Source organism: Trachemys scripta, chromosome 10 (assembly GCF_013100865.1).
Source record: "Trachemys scripta elegans isolate TJP31775 chromosome 10, CAS_Tse_1.0, whole genome shotgun sequence".
In the NCBI taxonomy this organism is placed as follows: Eukaryota; Metazoa; Chordata; order Testudines; family Emydidae; genus Trachemys; species Trachemys scripta.
Genome location: NC_048307.1, coordinates 6,693,840 through 6,712,711, shown reverse-complemented (window position 1 = coordinate 6,712,711; position 18,872 = coordinate 6,693,840). Strand labels below are relative to the sequence as shown.

The 18,872-nt window shown below is 47.1% G+C and overlaps 2 protein-coding genes across 2 annotated transcripts in view; both read left to right on the top strand.

Moving 5' to 3' along the window:
* Positions 1 to 2,543: 2,543 nt before the first annotated feature.
* On the top strand, positions 2,544 to 3,629 carry LOC117884338 (chemokine-like receptor 1). Its single transcript, XM_034784660.1, has one exon. It carries the CDS (start codon positions 2,544 to 2,546, stop codon positions 3,627 to 3,629), a length of 1,086 nt encoding a protein of 361 aa, XP_034640551.1.
* A 9,749-nt stretch (positions 3,630 to 13,378) lies between these two features.
* PRPSAP2 (phosphoribosyl pyrophosphate synthetase associated protein 2) overlaps positions 13,379 to 18,872 on the top strand; it is a 32,662-nt gene continuing 27,168 nt past the window's right edge. The window contains exon 1 of the mRNA XM_034783954.1: positions 13,379 to 13,397. The gene's annotated coding sequence lies outside the window, so the exon portion shown is untranslated. The remainder of the gene's footprint in view (positions 13,398 to 18,872) is intronic.

Below are 18,872 nucleotides of genomic sequence, written 5' to 3'. Positions count from 1 at the left end.
ACCCTAGAAGGGGGCCTCCGCAACTTCTGCAGGCGCCTGCGCGTCTCGCATGGCAGAGGAGGGAGATCGGAGATCGAAAGCAGTAAGAGCAGGTTCCCTCCTGTTCTCAGGAACGATTAAAAGGCCAGGAGGAAAAACTGCCCCTGATGCGGACAGACAGGAGGCAATCTTACCCCTGGGTCACGAATAGACACTGATGCTAAATAGAGACTGAGGATCAACCCCCAAATGCAACATGAAGCCTCATTCTGGGCAGATTGTACCCACCTCAGATGGTCTCTCGAGGCATCTGTCCCTTTGCGATCCGCTTGGGGAATTCTCTTTGACTTGTGAGCCCAATACAATAGTGAATTGGGCCACATGTCCCCAGCATTACAGCTTCCACTCGGGATGGGGTTGGGTCACTTGGCACATTTTCACAGCTGCACCTTTGAGACATCTTTCATCCTGCCAGCTAAAGTGATTGCTTAGGACAACATCTCGGGACAAGCTATGGCCAGAGATGCCAATGGGTTAAATTCTATTCCCTGTAAATTGAGGAACAAGACAGTGGAATAAATGATGCCCCGTAAATTCCCCATGAACTCAGGCCATGGAAAGACCAAACAAGCTATCCTGAATCACTCTCAGAGCCACTCACTGTCTCGAAAGCTTCTTGACAATAAGCCCAGTGGCTGCACTGCTCACTGTGCCCAGAAGCTGAGAGCAGAGAAGCGGTGAGAGGCATAAGGCAGCGGTGAGTGGTCCTAAGTTAATCCGAGTGTCAGGAATTAAATGGGGGTGGGAGGTAGTGAAAAAAGCAGGAGGGGGCTGGGACTTCAAAGGGGGATTTGCTTGTAAATGGGAGATTATAATAAATTATTATACTTTGTACTGAAAGATGTATCCTAAAAGGCACCTTGCTGAAACAGAATTCAATTATAAAGCACCAGGTAACAGGATCACTGAGGGCTAGAATAAGGTACCATATTCAGTGCATGAGACTCCGATCCTACCAGCATCTCTGGCGAGATGCAGGGCCATTCAGAGCATATTAGGGGAGGTGTGGGCAGACGTCTGCTGGCAAGAGAGGTGTTTTTTTGGTAGCTTGCCCATGTCTGATTAATTTCCTGGGTAGTTTTCACATGGGCTATGATCCTGAGTCCACTGAAATCGATGGCAAAACATCCACTGATTTCTAGGGGACCAGGATTTCACCCATGACTTTTAGAGCAGTGAGAAGACCACATGCTCATCCTAAAATGTTCCATTTGGTAGTGACCGTATCACACCGACTGAGAGAAAGAGTAGCTTCTGTGCCCAGTGTCAACACAGAACCTAAACCTCTAGGGTCTCCAGGACCTGTTCAGTGCCAGCCTTTGGAATACCATCTCCTCCTAACTGGAGCGTCACCTGCGTGTAACCCTGCCTACAAAAATGTGCTCCTTCTTGGAGGCAGCCAGGCCAAACCCGTGAAAAAAACGCAGAAATTGGGCTTGTTTTTGGCTTGTGAGTTGCTTGTTGGCTAGTTTTTGGCTTGTTGCTTGTTTGGTTTGTTGCTTCTTTTTTTTTTTGATCGGCTCCCGGCAAGCAGGGGGAAGGGGGAGAGTCAGGGGTGCACAGAGGACCCACCACAGTCCCAGACTGCACGCCAGGGGGATCTAGTCACCTAGAGTGTTGGGGCTTTTTGGGATTGGCTTGTTTTAGCCTTGTTTTGAAATGGGATTAGCTTGATTTTTAGCTTATTGTGAAAATCAGGGTGCTTATTTACCGTGTGAAAGTTGGCAACTGTGCTTGGAGGGAAATAGAGACTTTTTGTGTGTGGCTTTCTTCTTTTTTGCTGTTAGAGGAGAAAAGCGTCCCGGTGCGATTCTCCCTGTGAGTTGGGTATTGTGCTTTCAAAGTTTCCATTTATAGTAGTGGGGCTCCAAGGTGCTCCAATGGCGGCTGAACTTAAGCCTGAACATTTTATTTTAACTGTTGGACAAAATCAGGCACCAGATACAGGGCTCCTTTAGGACTAGTTTCAGCCCTCTGATATTCACACACAGCTCTTCTCTACTCCCAGCTGTGGCACCTCCTTTCTGGGATCTCGGCCAAGGTACTTAAATACCTTATGTCTCACTTTCCCCATCAGTAACATAGGTCTACCTTTCAGAGTAGCAGCCGTGTTAGTCTGTATCCGCAAAAAGAACAGGAGTACTTGTGGCACCTTAGAAACTAACATATTTATTCGAGCATAAGCTTTCGTGGATGCATGCATCCGAAGAAGTGGGCTGTAGTCCACGAAAGCTTATGCTCTAATAAATTTGTTAGTCTCTAAGGTGCCACAAGTACTCCTGTTCTTATAGGTCTACCTTTGTAAAGTGTTGTTGAGAGCCTCAGATGAAAAGCTCTAGATAAGCATTGTCAATACTAAATGTCAGTTATTTCCCAGATTCGTGGTCTTACGGGTTTTTGGTGCGCTGTTGTTGGCAAAGATTCTCACCTCACACCGATTGCCCTGCAACTGCCAGTGTCGCAAATAATAGCAGACGTGTTCTTGTCTAGTTGTAGGAGCCCAGATGGTGATGGAAAACGTCTCTTCCTCTTCGCTGTTCTCAACCAGCTCCACCACTCAGCATGAAAACTCCACTGTGTCCAATTACTTCTCTGGCCTCCAAAGGAGCATGCATATCCTTTCCATGGTGGTCTACAGCCTTGCGTGTCTGCTGGGGGTGACGGGCAATGGCCTTGTCATCTGGATCGCTGGCTTCAAGATGAAGAAGACAGTAAATGCCGTGTGGTTTCTAAACCTGGCTGTTGCTGATTTCATCTTCACCTTTTTCCTGCCCTTCAGCATCGCCTACACTGCCCTGGGCTTTCACTGGCCATTTGGGAAGCTCCTGTGCAAACTGAACAGCACCATTGCCTTCCTCAACATGTTTGCTAGCGTCTTCCTCCTAACAGTGATCAGCATAGACCGGTGCATTTCGGTGATTTGCCCTGTGTGGTCTCATAACCACCGGACACCAAAGTTGGCTTCCAACATTGCCCTGGTCACATGGGTCCTAGCCTTCATCATCAGCTCTCCGTATCTTGTTTTTCGAGACACGGCTACTAATTCGAAGAACGTCACCAGCTGTTACAATAACTTTGCCCTGTCTGATGACTATAAATCTGAGGTGACACGTCGGCTGTGGAGAATGAGGCACAAAGCTATGATCATAACCAGATTCTTATGTGGGTTCCTCATCCCCTTCACCGTGATCCTTGTCTGCTACAGCATCATTGCTTTCAGGATGAAAAGGAGCCATCTAGCCAGGTCCACTAAGCCTTTCAGGATCATTGTTGCTGTCACAGTGTCTTTTTTCCTCTGCTATTTCCCGTACCATGTCTTCTGCTTGCTGGAAATGTCTAAAAACTCTTCCAATCAGGAGCTGAAAATGGCCCTTTACATAGGGATCCCCTTGGTTTCCAGTCTTGCCTTCTTCAACAGCTGTATCAACCCCATCCTCTATGTCTTTGTGGGGCAGGACTTCAAGGAGAAGTTCCGACAGTCCATCCTCTCCGCCTTCGAGGGGGCCTTCAGTGAGGACTCCATCCTGACCACCCTGGCCAGCAAGAGAAAATCCAGAGCCACTTCTGAAGCAGAAATTCCGGGGGTTTAATCAGTAGCTAATGGCCCAAATTTTAGTGGTAAGTTACAGGAGACCCAGTTCTGTCCTCTGCCATGCCAGTGCAGTTCCCGTGGATTTCAATCAGAGTCGTATTGTGTCACTGAAGGCAGAAATGGGCTCTGGGTGTGTGATTTGCTCCAGTTTGGATGTGCGAAACCCAGGGTGACTTACACACCAAGGAGGTGAAACAGCTGGATGGAGCGGGGCTGTAGAATGAAAAGCAACTGACAGAGGGTTGTTAAATAAGTAGCAACCCCCGGCCACATACACTTCACACTCTCCTGTTGGTTGTTTTTCCTGCTATTTCCCCCTTTTTCATTTCCCTCAGTGTGTAAGTCACACTCATTTTGACACACCCCTGGAGGACCAGATCAGTGCAAGTTACTCTGTTTTTGCCACTTCTGCTCATTTTTAACTTGAAACATAAGCACGGAATGTGGCCCGGAGAATGTAATGGCAGCCGGGTTATACCCAGTCTGCACTTGGCCCGTTATTTCTAGATAAAGTTTGTCTGTTTTATTGCCCTGCCTTCGCTGATACCTGCTGTAGCGTTCCCTTGGAAAAAAGCTAATATTTGCTTAGCAAAATGTGTTCCACAATACCCATGTTTAAAAGATTAAGATGCCATTTCAGGTTTCCTTCACCAGCAGTCAGACCGTACCAGTCATCAGTTCCGCGTTGCTCACCTTCTGTAGAACATCCAGGACCTGAAGAGCCAAGCCTTTAGGCCTAATGGCTTGTGCACTGTTATTTTGTTGGTCCGCTGACAGGTCTCCCAGCATCTTCCTTATCAGGGTTCCCCGTAAAGAAATTAGGATTCTCTCCACAGTGACTCATTTAACAAATGTCTTCTATCCAGCGTAGCCTCGGGGATCACCTTGTGGATTCTGATGCAATACACCCAGGGCAAAACCCCACTTATATTTACAGCTGTGTAGCCTCATTGACTTCACCTGACTTTGGTCGGGTGGCAGGAGCGTAGCGGTAGCTGTTGCCAAGTGTCCTACAAACTGCTCTTTGCAGAGGTCCCAAAATGCTTGAGTGCCACTAAGTGGCAACATGGTGCATTGCTGCTCCTATATATGCAACCGAAGAAGTGGGCTGTAGTCCACGAAAGCTTATGCTCTAATAAATTTGTTAGTCTCTAAGGTGCCACAAGTACTCCTGTTTTTTTTGCGGATACAGACTAACATGGCTGCTACTCTGAAACCTATATATATATATGTATACACGCAGAGGAGAAAGGGGGAAGATATTCTGATAAGTCCTAGAGAGTCCTGTTAGAGAGTCCTGTGGCACCTTTAAGACTAACAGATGTATTGGAGCATAAGCTTTCGTGGGTGAATACCCACTTCGTCAGACGCATATCCTGATAAGTCCTGTTTACAAATAAGTGAGATCAGCAGACGTGAAGATCCTTTTTCATGTCATGTATTATTATCTGGTGCACTGGTCCTAGTGAACTAGAGGCTTAGGAGAAAATAACCGGTTCAGCAAAAAGGTGGCTGGAAGACATTGTATTATTGATCCTCTTCGCATTGTGTCCTTATCCTCGTTGATGCTATTATGTATGGGCACGATCCAAAATGTACTGAAGTCAATAGAAAGGCTTCCTTTACTCCCAGGAGTAATCCCTTTTGAGTTAATGGGACTACTCATGTGAGTAAAGTGATGTGTTTTTGCAGGACCAGGACTCTAGGTAGTAAAACTATATAATTTTCCTCCCAATATATACTGGGACGTGGACTAATAGCTGTGCCCTGTTACTCAGGTTTGATATAAAATACATGTTTTTCTGACTGGCAGCTTTCAATGTTAGACATTTTACTGTCTCTCAAATAGCTGAGACCTGATCGTTTGTACTTCACGTAATGAATGTTAAAAATCAATAAAAAACATTTAAAAACACACAGCTTGTGGATCTAATGACTGTCGTGCCATCCTGTGCTGAAATGCTTGGAAATACTCAATGATCACAACTGACCATGCAAGTTCACCTTGGGCAGTGGAACAACTAACCAAAACAGCCGAACCATCCGGAGACCACTGGTGTTAGGGGCAAAACTGAAGTAAATGGGGCTCCAACCTGGGCTCAGGGATCTGTGCAGGTGGGTCCAATTGCAAGACTGGGCTCCTCGCTTATGAGTTGATCTCAGTGGTTTTGATACATTGGAAAACCAGTGGGTTGAGAATGACGAAATAATACCCCCCTTATGCCTCCAGGCTGTATCTGCTTGAGCGTCAGACTGGAAGCTGCTGCGAATGAGGGTTTTGGGTTTTGTTCAGCAGGAGTGATCAGTCTTTGGCCAGGTTTATTTTTTAGAAGGGAAAACCTATGATCAGGAAAGGCATTTCAGCATAGAGTGAGATGCTGGTCTAGGAGGCCGTCATGCCCTTCTTCCTGTCCTTGTGTAACTTGTCCTCCGCTGCCTTTCCCTTCACCTAGCAGGTTTGGGAAACCCCGGTGTTCAATAGCAGTCTGTTAATCCAAGTGAGAAAAAAGAGCATAAATTATTTCTGCTCTGCTATCCCTAGCTGTTAATATGGTTCGCACACATATGAACACGTTGTGTGGCTGCGTAGAATGAGAACTGTCACTCACATACATGTAGGGAGCCAGTAGGGGTCCACTGGCCTATGCAATATTTAACAGAATTAATGCAGACATTGATCCTTCCAATGCTTAACTTTAAGCATGTGAGTAATTCCATTGAACTCAGTGGGACTAGTCACAAAGTCAAGCACCCTGGTAAGCGCTTGCAGGGCTGGGTGCAGAGAGAGTTGACCTTTGCCAGCAATTGCTGACTGTTCTCCAGATCAAACTGCACCCGACAAGTGCCGTGTTTGTTCTGCAGCATGCAACTGAGGGGATATTTACTTACTCCCAGAGGTGAACTGCAGTATCAAGGTTGTTCAGACCAGCATTTGACCTCCTTGCTTTTTACTTATGTTTGCAAAGTCCATGTAATTCCTACAGAGGAGTGGCTCTCACAGCACAGACCTTGGCACTTCTGATCCCAGCTCTGACTCTCTGACACAGATTCTCTGGACTAGCTACACTATGTTTGGCAGAAATCCAGAGGAGGAGGCCCCAATCCCAAGGCCTCTGGGCACTGACCCAGTCCCCAACATAAAAGTGAGCAGCCTTCAGGGGGTATTTCGGCAGCAGGGTTCTGGGTGCCCCCACAACAGCCCTTTGTCCCACGAAGTGGCACAACCACAAAGCAGCCTTTATGAACCACAGACTCCAGCTCCCCATGTGACAGAGAGAAAATGACTTAGGCCAAACTGTGCAACCATGGGTACCTAACATTAATTGCCTAGATTTGTATTAATTTCAGTGGGAGCAGCAGGTGCCCAGTGCCTTTGAAAATCAGGCAACTTATTCAGGTGCCTAACTTTGTTGCCCAAATATGAAAATGTAGGACTCAACAGCTCTATGCCTCAGTGTCCATACCTGTAAAATGGGGATAATACATACCCTGCAGCATGTCTCAAGGGTGCGGTGAGGCTTAGTTATTATTTGTAATGCAGTAGTGCCTAGAAAGAAAGAAAATACACTAGTGTCTCAAAACAGTAAATCAAGCCCCACAAAACCCCTGTATGGTAGGTATTATTACCCTCAGGAACTTAGATGTTAGTGTTAGGCATTATAGAAAACCCTATGGCAGGCTAAAATCTTAGGGGTAAACTAAGGCACGGAAAGGTTTTAATGCTCCAAGGGTCACACAGAGTCAGAAATAGAATCCTGGAATTCTACCTACCAGTCCCATGTCCCACTTGACCCACCTCCTTTCTTGCTATCATTTACCTTTGCCCTCATTAACCCCCACTCACCCTGTCCTCTGCCTAAACATGCCTCCTTACAGACCTCTTTGTCAATTCATCCCACCCTGAACTTGGTGCCTTCTTTCAGGCCTCCTTGTATGCTCCAGAAGGCTTCCCCATAATGCCTGCCAGGTGCCCCATCTTCAAATCACTTCCAAAAAACCATGCATTCTGAACAGCGTACCAGTGATAATATCCATGATTGTTCACAGGTGCCAAGCACCCTCATGTCCCCTCCCTAGTCCATTATATACTGCCTTCTCCTGATGCCAGTGTCCCATTCTGACAGCAGCGTTGCCCCTCTGCTGAGCAGCAACAGATGTCTGAGGCCTTCCAGGTGGCTTCCCAGTGGAGAAGAAATCAGTGATGCCTGGGTGTATTCCAAGTGTAACTTGGGTCATTAACACACATACTCCAGGCCTGGAACAGAGGTGGTCAAACAGCACAGCAGGCAATCTCTTTTTCCAGGACTCTCAGTCATCCTCAAGTCTTACAGGACAACTCTGCCCTAAGAACTGACTCAAATCAGATTCCAAGGCCAGAAATCAAACTGTCCTGCTGCTCGTACAGAAACTGCCTTCAACGCGGAACTGGGCCTAGCCAAAGCTAACAACAACACAACAGGTCTTCCCAGGACTGAACATTCGGTTGTGCATGCCAGGAAAAAGAACTTGGAAGACTCTGTAGCAGCACCACCTGGTGACACCTGCTGAAACAATATGGTAGGTATTGCAAAATGCCACACACAGAAAGGGCACTGGCGATTTTTTTTAACAAAAGTAATTAACTGCTCACAGTCATGGCTCTGTTAATGAACACTCTGGAGACAGAACTGGTGCTATCATCGTCTGATCCTATAGCCCTTGCGCAACCAAACACCCCAGTAACGTCAATGCAGCTGTAGCCGGAGACAAGATCAGTTCCAACATAAATCTTCCCTTGTGCTGAGTTCTCACATGTCAGATTATCTCACTATCACAGGATCTCTCATTTGTAACCAGAGGGCAACGTATTGATTTTCTTCCATGTCCACTTTAGTTGTCACTCTCTTATCAGAAAAGGTTAATTATGAAAAAAGCATAAAATAGTCACCAAACCCATAAAACTCCTTCAAAGCTGACCAGTGAGTCCAGGCAATAGATTCCCCTCCCCGTGATGCAGTTGTACTTTCAAGGTGATTTTAAATTTAATCAGGTGCGGGGCTGGGGGGAAGGAGGAGGTGTTCTCAGAAACTCTCTGAGAGTTCGTTCTGACTGTTTGCAGTAGCTGAAAAATGTGTTAAATCTGCTGTCCCAACCGATATGATTGGTTCCTGTGACGAGGCAACTCCCTGGGTGAGCCTATGAAAGCACAACTCATTTGATCAAAGTGGAGGGTTGTGAGGGATGAGCCTCAGCAGGGGATAGGAAGAATCAATTGGGGTTAGTGTGGATTAGCAGCAGAGGTGGATCTGGCAAGGCTGTTAGTGTTTGGTGAACTGAGTAAGGCAAATATAGTATTAAAAGCAGTTTGGTGAGGGACATAGCTGCAGGGCTTGGAGGATGACTCTTGCTGGAAGGGTCACTGTAGATTCAGAAGCGTATGGTGAGCCCCTAGGCAGGAATTACGGTAGCCTGACCCATGTTTGAGTGTGGTTTTTGAGAGCAGGGTAACAACTGCTGTTTTATTGGCCAGACCTGGAGGCAGGGCCGGTGCTACCATTTAGGCCAACTAGGCGGTTGCCTAGGGTGCCAAGATTTGGGGGCACTAAAAAGCGGCGCCCCCAATTTTTGTTTGTTTGTTTACAGCGGCTGCTGCACTGGGAGGGAGAGGGAGTCTGAGCCGCCGCCGGCAGCCCAGGGGTTCCCCGGGTCAGCGCGCCGCCGGCAGCCCAGGGGAACCCCTGGGTCAGAGCTGCCGCACGGATCCCCGGGCGGTGGGGAGCTGCCGCAGGGGGGTGCCTCAGGGCGGGGGGGAGCTGCCGCAGGGCTGGGGGGACGCAAGGTGGAAGTTTTGCCTAGGGCACGAAACTTCCTTGCACCGGCCCTGCCTGGAGGAATGTTGTTACAAAGCCAGGCTGTAGACTCGGGTATGGTGAGTGTAGATTTTGGACCTGTGCTGCAAAAAAGCCCGGCTCAAAGAGTCCAGTTACAACATAGTTATGTCTTGACGTATTTAAAACACAGCTACATCTTGCACTGCAGGCTGAGCCTAACAGTGTTCCTAAACGGTGCTAAAATCTTAGGCGGAGCAGAGCTCTAGCACTCCTAGGCCCTGTAAAATAGAATAGATGGCACTGTAAAACAGAACGGTATTTCAACCATGATGGGCGTAACTGAGGTGTAAGTGGGTCTCCTGACGTGGCTCTGCTTGTAATGAAGACAGCACCTAAGCGAAGGGTGTGATGGGATTTCCGGTAAGCTAAGGCCTGGTCTAAGTTGGAGTGTGAAACATGTTCTTAGCATCAGTTGGTTATTATTTACGTATCATGGCGCTAGAGTGACACAAATCTAGTATACGATTCGCTACACCTCTTAAGTCAGGGTCTATAGCCCAAGTGCTTACAGTCTAGCTCTGACAAAAAGGACACATGAGGCTACTGTGCCGGTGTGAGCATCAGGGAAGAGACCCATCAAGGAGGCTGTGGTGAAAAGTGGGTTTGGAGAAGAGAGGGGATTTCCTTCATGAGATTAGGAGACTACCCAGGAAAGGAATGAAGCTAAGCATAGAGGGGGACACAGAACAGGTAAGAGGAAGCCAGAGAGGGCACAAGAGGAACGGAGAGCCGAGATGAAAGCAGGGGAGGAGTTACACAGAGCCACGAAGGTGAGAACAAGGTGCTTGGGCTGCATGTCATGGAGAAGGAAGGGCCAGGGAAGGGAAGGGAAGGAGAGGGGAGGCAATGTGACCGGGGAGGAAGTTCAAGCTGTTTGGTGACTCAGACATGAGGAATCTCTTGTAAAACCTAATGACCTCCCAATGGAGATAAGAGGCTGCCTCCTATGAGACTATCCTGGTAAGTCAATCTTTTAAATCAGTTATCTCCTTGCTGGGCTGGGAGATGGACTGGTTAAATAGCCGAGCTCTGAGTTCAAGCAAAGCATAGTATGCAGGCGCTCAGAGAGCAAGAATAGCTGAAAGGGGAGCATATTTTGGAGCCTGCTGATTTGGCAGGAAATGTAGGCTACAGTTTCCTGTCATGAGTGAGATGTGGTCGAGACTTGAAGATGAGGCAGGCTAGCCCAGGGGTTCTGAACCTTTTTCTTTGGCTCTGTGGTTTGAGCATTGGCCTGCCAAACCTAGGGTTGTGAGTTCAATCCTTGAGGGGACCATTTAGGGATCTCGGGCAAAATTCTGTCTGGGGATTGGTCCTGCTTTGAGCAGCGGGTTGGATTAGATGACCTCCTGAGGTCCCTTCCAACCCTGATATTCTATGATTCTTTCTGAGACCCCCCAACATGCTATAAAAACCTCCATGGCCCACCTGTGCCACAACAACTGTTTTTCTGCCTATCCAGAGTAGATTCAAAGCCAGGGCTGGCGTTCAGGGGTAGCAAGAAGGGCAATTGTCTGTGGCTAGACAAGGACTGGTTAGTAGGAAGGCTGGCTGTGTTTGCATAACACAAGATACTAAGACTATCGTTGACCTTGCCCCAGCAGTCTTAGAGGCATAGCTTGACCTGTGCTAAGCTAATGAATGGAAACGGCCCCACAGCCTCTTTGTGCAGCAGAAGGGTTGGATTCTCACCCAGTGTTCAGAAGCAGCAGGGAAGGGGTCTATTTGCCCTGCCAGTGCATTGTGGCCCAAGGAAGTGTGGTCTGCTGGCTCAGGGGTGAGGCCAAAACATATGCGCTGTGCAGCACCCACTAGTCACGGTGCAGGCTGCTCCTGGAAGGATCAGAAAAGTGCAGTCAGGAACGCAATTCCGGCAGGTTGCCCTGAGCCATCCTGGAGCCAGATGTACAGTAAATGCTGCTCTGCTCTCTCCACCCTGCCTCTGTGCAACTACATATGCTATGAACAGAACTTTTTTCTGTGTTGTGTGAATTTCGTGCCTCTGTATAGATTCTTGCTATGCTAAAATATAAACCTGTTCTGGATTCCATGTCCAAGTAATTACAGCCTGTTCCATACCAACTTCTATGAAAGAAAATCCTACTGCTACTGACCAAATGCCTACTCAGGGCATATCACTGACTGATGCCCTATAGATGTTTTAATCTGTCCCTTGAGCTCCTCCCGCGGAGTGGGGCACGGGGCTTGCCCCTCTCCGCACGTGACATGGCTCTGCACGGCTCCCGGAAGCAGCAGCATGTCCCCGCTCCGGCTCCTATGTGTAGGGACAGCCAGAGGACTCCGGATCCTGCCACCACCCCAAGCGCCACCCCTGCAGCTCCCATTGGCCAATAACTGCGGCCAATGGGAGCTGCAGGGGCGGCGCCTGCGGATAGGGCAGCGTGCAGAGCTGCCTGGCCGTGCCTCCGTGTAGGAGCCGGAGGGGGGACATGCCGCTACTTCCAGGAGCTGCTTCAGGTAAGTGCCGCCCGGAGCCTGCACCCCTGAGCCTGTCCAGCGCCCCAACCCCCTGTCCTAGCCCTGATCCCCCTTCCACCCTCTGAACCCCTCAGTCCCACCCTCCTGCACCCCAGAGCCCACACCGCCAGCCAGAGCCCTCACCCCCCCACCCGCACCCCAAACCCCTGCCCCAGCCTGGAGCCCTCTACTGCACCCCGAGCTCCTCATTTCTGGCCCCACCCCAGAGCCCGCACCCCCAGCCGGAGCCCTCACTCCCTCCCACACCCCAACCCCCAATTTTGTGAGCATTCATGGCGCCAGACAATTTCCATACCCAGATGTGACCCTCGGGCCAAAAAGTTTGCCCACCCCGCTCTAATCTTTAGTGAAGCAGTGAATGTAAGGCACTGTAGGATGCAAATTAAGTGCTAAGTGGTGCCTGGGTATTTCACCACTAGTACTTAGCTTTTCAGTTTCCTTATTCTAAAATGTGATGACTCCAGTGAATCTGCCCAATTGAACTTCCCTCTTTTGTAAATGAGTTGGAGTGCAAAAAGTGTCTGTAAAATAGCAAATTGAACAAAAGTTACTAAAAAATTTTGCAAAATGACAGGACTCTCTAAATCACAGAATTGGGCCCGGAGAGGCTGGGCAGGTGGAAATATCAGTCAGTTCAAAGGGAAACTGATGCCACTAAAGGTTCTACTTTTAAGGCAACACTTGTTACACAACTTTTCTCTCTCCCAACTCTCTTTCCAGAGGCTTACATTATGTGTATGTGTGTGCATGCGTAGTGAACTGTTTCTGGTTAGATACTAGATACTCTATCAAGCCCCTCATCCCTCACGAACACTTGAAACCTGATGGGGGGGGAATAGCCAAGTGCCCATAACGTATGCTGCCATTTTAATTCCTGCAAACATGGCAAATCTGTGAGTCGGTTCAGACTAACCCTGAAGCTGAGAACTCCTGCAGACAGGAAAACAAGGATTGAAAGGTATGTTATCAGTGAAAAGCCACCCAACCCTGCAGAAACTAGACTGTAACAAATAACTAGAGTGCCTATTTCTCTTAGACTATTAAGTCACTATAAGGCAGTAGTTGTTGATAAAATATTTATATAGTGTTTACATGACACTTAACATAGTATAGATAAGACCTGCTCCATGTGTCTAGCGAACCAGGCTGTTGTCAAGAATCAGACTGTGGGAAATGCTGTTTCCCACAATGTTTTCAAGGGTGGGGAGGGAATGAGGAAATTGCACCAATGGCTGCTTAGACTTGTAACAGTATTTATAGTTTCATTGGTATGTTCTGTCTCCTTTGCTGGCCACTGTCCATCTCTCCCACTATGCTGACTTGGGAACAGCTCTTTTTGTCCATTACTTACAAGGCAGCGAAGAGGGAGAGGCTGATAGTGGCTCACAGCAGAGATGGTAGGTTTTTGAAAACTACTAACTATCCATGTGAAAGTATCTGAGCAGTGCAGACCACTCTTGCAGGCTCTAGGAGACAATGCATTGTAATGGAGGCTGTGTTTATGCATTGTTGAACTCCAATTTACAGGGAAGACGAATCCTATTTATATGGCTCCATCACCGTAGTATCTGAGTACATCTGTGGTTCCCTAGTAGTGTTCCATTCTTGCTAATAATCATAATCAGAAAGATTGCTTAATAAACACGCTTTAAAAACATGCAGCTGAGCATTGCTGGATGGAAGACAGTTGGGTGAGGGAAGCCAGGGGAGGGGGAAGTATGGGACTCAGTGTTGCCAACTCTCATGATTTTATCATGAGTCTCATGATAATTATTGTTTTCCTTAAAGCCCCAGCTCCTGGAGTCAAGTGGATTTGTGCTGATTTCAGCCTTCATTCTTTTCTTTAAGAAAAAATAAGTTTCTAGCCCATGTGGCTGTGAAGAAAGCTTCAAAATGTGACCTCAGTTCACCCTAAAGGCTCAAAAAGAGAAGGCAAATAAGACCACCACCAACTTTATTATTTGTACGTAATCTTATGACTTTAAAGCCAATCTCATGATTTTTGGTGAGCCTGACTCATGATTTTTGAACATTTGGGGTTGGCGAAACTGTGGACTAGATGACAGGTGTTAGAGGGGAACTGTTGTGTCTATGTTATGGCCAGGTTCCAGAGGAGACTTAACCAATTAGCAGAATCCCCCATCCTGGTGCATGTTACTGCTCCCAAGAATCAAACAGGAACTTCAGTGGGTACCAATTCTGTCACAACTGCCAAAAGGAAACTTCCCTACATGAGTCTGTATGAACTGTAGTCGGGTTACACCAAGGGCTGAGTCCCAACTGAGGTATCTTGCATAGGCCTTCAAATGACTGTTAACTGAATAATTATATTTTATAAAATACAAATACAAAAAGAACCATGCTCATGCCTGATCCTTTGGCACAGGTGTATTAGTAATTCTTAGCACTTTTATAGCACATTGTAAAATTAACTAATCCTCTTCTCCCGGGGAGTTAATTATTCCCATTTTACAGATTTGCAAAAGGAGGCAGAGCGAGGTAAAGTGACTTGCCTAAAGCGACAGAAAGCAGTTAGTGTCAGAGCAGGGATCAGAAGTCAGATGTTCTTGGTTCCCAGCCTGTGGTAAGACAATCCTGCTTGCTTTGCTTGGACCTGTAACAATAATGTCAGGGAACTGGGGCAATGCAGTCCAGATCAGACCCTCAACCAGCAGATTCTGGGTGCCCTAAGGTAGCTAAATGTTTCTAGGGGAAGCTGCCAATTGTGTCAATGGTCAAGTGCTCCAAGACATTTTATTGCCATCACTTCTGAAATAAATTTCAGACCTGCCCTGCTAGCTAGAAGTGAGGTGCTCCTGCTCAAGACGAAATCAATGCTGCACCAGGGAGGGAATCAACCCAAGACGCTGAAAAATAGTTAAAGAAATGGAGGGCTCAGTGATCTTGGGAAACACCTGTCAGGTTATAGACAAATCCATTTACAGGGCTTGATTTTTTCCTTTCACTTACCAGTGTAAATCAGAAGTAACTCAACAGAAATAAACAGAGTTACTTGAATAGAAAATGTGTGACTGGTGAATCAGGCCCACAGTATGTAACTTATTTTGTTCACTCAGCAGAAATAAATGCTTTAGTTCTGTGTGAACATGTGGTGAAAAAAATGACACTTTCCCATCTGGAATCTATTCTGTGCTCCCATGTTAAATGGATCGATAAGCTCCATTCAGTTTTACCAGAATATGAAGAGAGATGATAAACTGGTTGATGGAAGGAAGGAAGTTTTAAAAATATAAGCAAAGGTTATGGAACTAAGTGAAATGAGCAATCATGAGATACTAGAGTGATAAGTGCTATATGCAGACCAAAAATTAAGTAATCCAGCTCATGTTAGTGAAAGCTGTAATTTGAAGATATGAAACTGAATGCAGGACCACTTGCCTGACAGGAGGCAATGGATATCACTTGACTTTCCTTCCCCTTTTATGTTAGGCTCTCAGAAGTATGAGGGAGGGGGGAGGGTTCAGTACTGATATGAATATCTGCCTAGAAGCCCAAGGTCTCACTCCAAAGTAAAGATATATGCCGCCACACAACGAAGAACAGACTTTGGCTGCTTGTCACGGAAAAAAACACAGCTTTGTCATCGCAAAAATTGCACAAATCAGAACTTTGGTTTTTAAAAATGCTAAAATTGTGGCACAGATTATAATTGACATTGTTTATCATGGGAAACTGAAAAAACAAAAGTATCCTCCATTTTACAATAAAAAGTTTTAAACTCATTTAAAAACTGAAAACCATGAAAAAAATCCCTCATATAAGATAGAAATCCAAATGTGTGAAAATTCATGGCAGTATTACATATTTGCAGGCTGTGCAGGATGACAAAGACCATGACTTTTTATTAAAAAATAAATAAATCTGAAAATCATTTAAATCGTGGCTGTGATAAACACAGAGCCTTAAAGACAGAGTGGCTAACTCTGCCTCTTTCTGCAAAGCAGCTGGGGATTTCAACTACGTTTTCAGCCAACGTTTGATAAAGAATGCAGGGGGTCCTGCTAAGAAACTCAAAATTAAGTGCAATTGTGTTTAATGTGCCATGAGTTTAGGGGACTGGATTAGATAACCTCTCGAGGTCCCTTCCAGTTCTATGATTCTGTGTTAAATCCAGTGGCACCTTAACAGATTTACGTGGGCATAAGTTTTCATGGGTAAGAAGTGTTTTTTGACTCACAAAAGCTTATGCTCACATAAATCTGTTAGTCTTTAAGGTGCCACCGGACTCCGCATTGTTTTTGTGGGCAGACTAACATGGCTACCCCTCTGATACATGATTCTATGTTGTTTGTAAGTGACTAAAAAACACTGGGGTGGGGGGCAAAGGTGACTTTATCACACCTTTTGAGGCCTTCACATATTCTGAGGCCTGTCAAGCCCTCAAAGGACCATTCTTGTAGCTGAGAATAGCCAGAGCTCAGCAGTGTTCCAACCACAACCTCTTTCCCTACCCATGCCTCTACCATATCCTCTATGCTGGGACGGTGAAGGCAGGTAATGTAGATGTGTTATGCCTGCTTGATGTGGACTGTGCCACATTCAAATTTCCCCTGCTCCAGGATATTTTCCAGGGGTTGGATCCATCAGGTTTAGGGCCTCTTTGTGAAACCAGAGCAGCGTAAAGGCAGTATTCGGCTATAGCAAATCAGGCAGGCAGATTTGCAGATGACATAAAGCTGGGGGCATTGCCAACATTTTGGAGGATAGAGCTAAAATTTAGAGGGATCTTGATAAATCGGAGACAGACAGTAAAATGAAATTCATCAAAGACAAACGGAAGGAGCCACACCTAGGGAAGAAAAACCAAATGCACAAATACAGAATGGGGGATAACTGGCTTGGCAGCAGCTGACTGCTGAGAAGGATCGGGGAGTTGTAGTGGATCACAACCTCAACATGAGTCAGCAATGTGATGTTGTTGCAAAAAAAAAAAAAAGCAAAAGAAATTTTGGGTTGCATTAACAGAGGCATAGCATGCAAGTCACGGGAGGTGATAGTACAACTCTAGTCGGCGCTGGTTAGGCCTCCACCAGAGTACTGTGTCCAATTCTGATCACCAATGTATAGAAAGGATGTAGAGAACCTGGAAAGGATCCAGAGGCGAGCGACAAAGATGATGAAACGGGTGGAATGCAAGCCATACGAACAAAGGCTGAAGGAACTGGGTATGTTTAGTTTAGAAAAGGGAGATTAAGGAGGGACATAAGTCTTCAAATACTTGAAAGGCTGCCATAAAAAAGATCGAGAAAAGTTGTTCTCTCTTGCCACAGAAGGCAGGGCAAGAGGCAATCGGTTCAAACTACAGCAGAGCAGATTTAGATGAAATCTCAGGAAAAACGTCTTAACTGTAAGAACAGTAGGACAATGGAACGGACTGCCTAGGGAGGTTGTGGATGCTCCTTCACTAGAGATTTTCAAAAGGAGGCTGGAGAGCCATCTGTTTTAGGCTTTGTCTACAGTAGCACTTTTGTTGGCAAAACTTCTGTCTGTCAGGGGTGTGAAAAAACCACCCCCCTGGCCCGACATAAGTTTCACTGACAAAAGTGCTGGTGTGGACAGTGCTATGTGGGCAGGAGAGGCTCTCTTGCTGACATAGCTAACGCTGCTATGGGGGTGATTTAATTATGCCAGTAGGAGAGCGCTCTCCCACCAGCAAAGAACAGCTACACAGGAGACCTTACAGCCGCACAGCTGTAGTGGTACAGCTGTGCGGCTGTAAGGTCTGTTGTGTTGACATAGCCTTAGATGATTTATACCAGTGGTTTTCAAACTGTCTGTGGAGCCCTGGGGGTCTGCAGACCATGTCTAAGATTTCCAAAGGTGCCTGCACCTCCATTTGAAATTTTAGGGGTACACAAATGAAAAAAGGTTGAAATTCACTGGTTTAGATGCATGTTGGCAGGGGGGTCAGACTAGATGACCCTTGCGATCCCTTCTAATCCTATGATTCTAGGCGCTATGTTTTTGACTTGCCAAAGTGTGGTTAGAGAGGAGGCTTATTATTTTCAGGAAATGGTTGTAATAAATAATGGTATCCATCACTGCGCAGAGTGTTGTACACAACTTTGGTTTCTCCTATGCTTGCTCTCCCATTCAGTGTAACGTTCCTCCAACACACTGCCCTCCTTGTGCAATCAATTCTACCCTAACTCCTGGCCCCTTATGTCTACCTCTGTTGCCACCCACTCCCCATCCACACCCACTCCCTGACTCCTATTCAAATCTGCCCCCCCAAGCCCTTCACCCCCTTATTTACACCCACAGACTACCACCCACCTCTTCTCCCCAGGCAGTCACAGCTCAGAGTCTCCCGCCCATCTATCTCCCCTACACATGGACCCTGTAACTATGCCTATACCACCTTCCCCAGTAGGGTGACCAGATGTCCCAATTTTATAGGGACAGTCCCGATTTTTGGTCTTTTTCTTATATAGGCTCCTATTACCCCCCACCCCGTCCTGATTTTTCACATTTGCTATCAGGTCACCCTACCCCCCAACATGCATCTCCACCCATGGATACTCCTGCCTGCCACACCCAGTATAATAGTGTCCCACAGCCACACACCCCCATGAGCTGGGGGGGACGCTGAGAGGAGTAGTCCCCCCCCCCCCCATGAGCTGGGAGATGCTGAGGAGAGCAGCGCCCCACAGCCGCAACGCCCCCATGAGCTGGGGGGACGCTGAGGAGAGCAGCGCCCCACAACCCCCCCCCATGAGCTGGGGGGACGCTGAGGAGAGCAGCGCCCCACAACCCCCCCCCCCATAAGCTGGGGGGACGCTGAGGAGAGCAGCGCCCCATAGCCCCCCCCATTGAGCTGGGGGGACGCTGAGGAGAGCAGCGCCCCACAA

Coding starts and splice junctions, on each gene's coding strand:
- LOC117884338 (XM_034784660.1), top strand. CDS start 2,544: ATGGTGATGGAAAACGTCTCTTCCTCTTCGCTGTTCTCAACCAGCTCC.